General features: G+C 38.6%; 1 protein-coding gene across 1 annotated transcript; it reads right to left on the reverse strand.

Annotated features, from left to right (window-relative positions):
• Nucleotides 1-889: 889 nt before the first annotated feature.
• Nucleotides 890-2,751, reverse strand: LOC109535119. The gene is made up of 2 exons (XM_019900944.2): nt 2,500-2,751; nt 890-1,636 (listed from the first exon to the last, which is right to left on the reverse strand). Exons 1-2 carry the CDS (start codon nt 2,630-2,632, stop codon nt 1,050-1,052), a joined length of 720 nt encoding a protein of 239 aa, XP_019756503.1. The 5' UTR covers nt 2,633-2,751; the 3' UTR covers nt 890-1,049.
• Between the last annotated feature and the right edge of the window lie 722 nt (nt 2,752-3,473).

Here is a 3,473-nt window from a genome sequence, read left to right on the forward strand (position 1 = left end):
TATAATAGTGTGTAGACTGTGGTCCGTTCATATGAATATAATAGTGTGTAGTCCGTGGGCCTGTGTCTTTTGGATGCATTTTCGTCCGAACTGCTTTGGTCAGAAATCGTGCGAAAAAGAGCTAATGCTCCAATTTCATTGCAACTTACTGAAGCTCGTCCACTAGATCCGAAAAGATGGAATGGAACGAAATGGAACTTTAAGCCGGACGGCCTTTGAACGGATTTCGTCAGATTTCGCATATGTGGGTACCATCCACGTCCACTGGAAGTTTTTTTATCGTCCCAACTTGCTCATGTAGTGTTATGTATCAAATAAGCATATTTATACAGGGTAATTATATATCTAATAATCAGCCTAATGTATGATTTTCTTTGGAAAATAGTTATCTTGCGAGAAGACGAGTGCAGTTAGAAAGAAAAAAACTATTGGGTTACTCATACATTAGCAAAACAAAAATAATTTGGGGAATTACATCATTTATATGAATATGTATTTAAAAAGAAGCAGGAAGACTTATTGGTTTTTCAACATCCATTTCAACTCGGTGTGTTACAAAAATAATCCCTATTCAGTCAGAAACACTGCGAACCCGCAAATAAATCCCAGTTGTTTCGGATAGTTCGCACATCGCAATCGATCGTCGGCATTCGTACAAAGTACTTCAGTTCAAACAAAAACTACTTGTGTTGGCCAAAACTACCATAAATTTGCATTTAATTTAAATGGAGATTTTAATGATGATTTTTCTTCTGATACGCATCATTTAAGGCAATTTATTGAATCAAAGTTACAATTATAGATGATTGATGTTGGTGAAACTTGATGATGACTCTCTCAAATTTAGTAGGGACTAGGGACTACCTATAAACTATAAAAAATCGCATGCTTCAAACTAGAAACTTCATTTATATGAGATTATATGTATAATGTAAGTGAAACAGACTTTGTCAAATTAATATGATCCATGAAAATGTGCTGAAGACGCTGATGGGGATTGGTATAGGTGTAAACTCTGGCGAACTGGAACATTAAAGCAATAACTCAACTCAAGAGCAAACATCGGTGGTAAATGTAGGAGTTTTTGAGATATTGGATATTTCGCTATATATCAGTTCTTGAATCTTATAGCGCACGAACATTTGTCTGTCCATTGGAAGGCAGCTTAGTGGCTTCTTCAGGCTAATTAAAAAATGGTAGTTGTCGTCCTCGGCCACCACGTTCGCTCTCTTGTCCATGTGAGACTCTATCATTTTTAATTTTTTTATTTCGAGATCCAAAATTGCATCTTCTGGATTGGTCCGAACTCTTTTTGCAACCAAGTTTTGAGTTTCATTCGGTGATTCCAACGTGGCTAGGCAATATTGTTTTGGCTGCACATCTTCACCGTCATCTGCAATTTCTGATTGGGTACCAGAATCTTCATTGACTGGCGTTTGTTCAACACTTCTTGACAAATTTCGGCGCATTTTTCTACTGCTGACTTGATTTTTGAGAAATATTAATGACTTGTACCAGACCCAAGAAGATTCGATTTGTCTGCCTTCAGCGTCACAAGAATGTCCTTTAGCCATTTTTTTTAATTCGCTTCGGAAACCGTCACGCAAATTTTTCCACTTTGCCTTAGCATTATCAACTGAAACAAATGGAGTTTTCATTAATTTAAAATATATGTAATGTTGACGATTATAGAAATATGCTTATTATGAAAAGGACAAGTTATTATGAAAAATATAAGTTTCAAGACTTTTTTTCGCTGTACGCATTATGACAGAGAAACTTAGATTTCGGAATGGATTGGACTCGAAATTTCTCGGCCTTTCTGGATGTGGGTTATCTTCCAAAAGTGCTATGAATTCCGAAAGAACGTTTATGTATGCATTGCACACTTTGAGATGGCTTTTGCCCCGAGCAATCCGACATGATCCGCTGTCAGAAAATATCCATATATTCGAACAGCAGATGATGTCGGATTGCTCGAGGCAAAAGCCTTCTCAAAGTGTGCAATAGATTCCAATCTATAGGACTGAATTACGATCTTAGGCGATCGGAGGATTACAATGAAGGGTAGATCTACCTCTTCAAGTAAAATTTCCAATAGACGAAGAGTACGTCAGGAATGTGTTCATTACTTTTTTTTATTAAGCTTCATAATTCGTGTTACTGCTCGACTCCACCTTCACTTCACAACATCGATTTTATAATTACCAAAATGTTTGGATAAGAGGGAAAGAGATGGATTAGTCGAAAGAAACTGTCCTGGCTGCACAACATTAAACCCTGGACAGATCTACACGTGGAGGACCTCTTCAGAATGGCAGCAGACAGAGATGGATTCCACACAATGGTCAACATGATGATAGCCAACGTCTGAACCCAGGCATGACACGCCAAGAAGATATGCATATTTCTGTGGGGACTGTTCCCTTTCAGTATAATATGATATAAACATTTGTTTGACATAAATGTAAATCGAGTTATTATACTTAACCTAATTACCTGTTAATTCACACGTTGTTGCAACCTCTTCCCATAATTTGGCGACCAACTCGCGGTTATGGTATAATGAATTTTTCTGGTCCCATATTGGAGTTCGTGTTTGTATTTGCTGGATTAATTGCTCAACATCCATGTTTAAACGTGGAACTTACGCTATGACTGCCGACAAAACACCAACTATTTTGCCTTTCATCGCATTCCAACGCCCAGACTCGCGTCGCCTCGCTTAGCGTCGCAGGCAATGTGCACAGAGACAAGCAACAAGAAACATTCTTGTCTCTGACGTGCACATGTTTTCCGCGTTAATCGCGTTGAGTCGCATCGCCTAGCTCGATGTGCACGTACACTAAAGGTCGATTCTCACTATATGTACAGAGTGATTCAAAATTGTCGTCATTCCCCTGGAGGTGTTGTCGGGGGGTGTTTTGGGAGTACAGGAAAAATAGTAAGAAAAATTAGTTGTTCTTAAAAACTGAGATATTTGCAAAAAGCTATATCCGAAGGATGGCAACAATGCTTTTCAAGATAGACTGCCCAATTAACATTACGTAAATAGATGTTGCTTTTTCCTGAAGTTCCGCCCGTTTAACTCCAAACATGTTTGTGTTCCAATCACTTTATCGTGCACTCTTGGCAGCAGTATTTTGTTAATTAACTCCTGCTCAATTTGTACCGGTGCTCGGAAGATCAGAGATTTAATGTGTTCTAGTGTTCTGTGGATCTTACATACATGGTAGAAATGTACCCAACAATTAACCGCTGCCTGGAAAAGTGTCAGTTGTTGTGTAATGTTGTGAGTACCCCTGCAATTATCTCCGAAACCTGTTCCTCTGTGTGCGGACACATTCTCCGCTCAACTTGAGCGAAACACCAAATGCGAATACTCCCGTTTAAAACATGTTAAAATAACTTATCGAATTTTGACTGGAGAATGCGCGGACCCTCAGCTGAAGTATAGTGAAGATCGACCTTTA

The sequence above is a fragment of the Dendroctonus ponderosae genome, unplaced genomic scaffold (genome assembly GCF_020466585.1).
Source record: "Dendroctonus ponderosae isolate FM_Combo_2020 unplaced genomic scaffold, Dpon_F_20191213v2 Dpon_F_20191213_5, whole genome shotgun sequence".
NCBI lineage: Eukaryota > Metazoa > Arthropoda > Insecta > Coleoptera > Curculionidae > Dendroctonus > Dendroctonus ponderosae.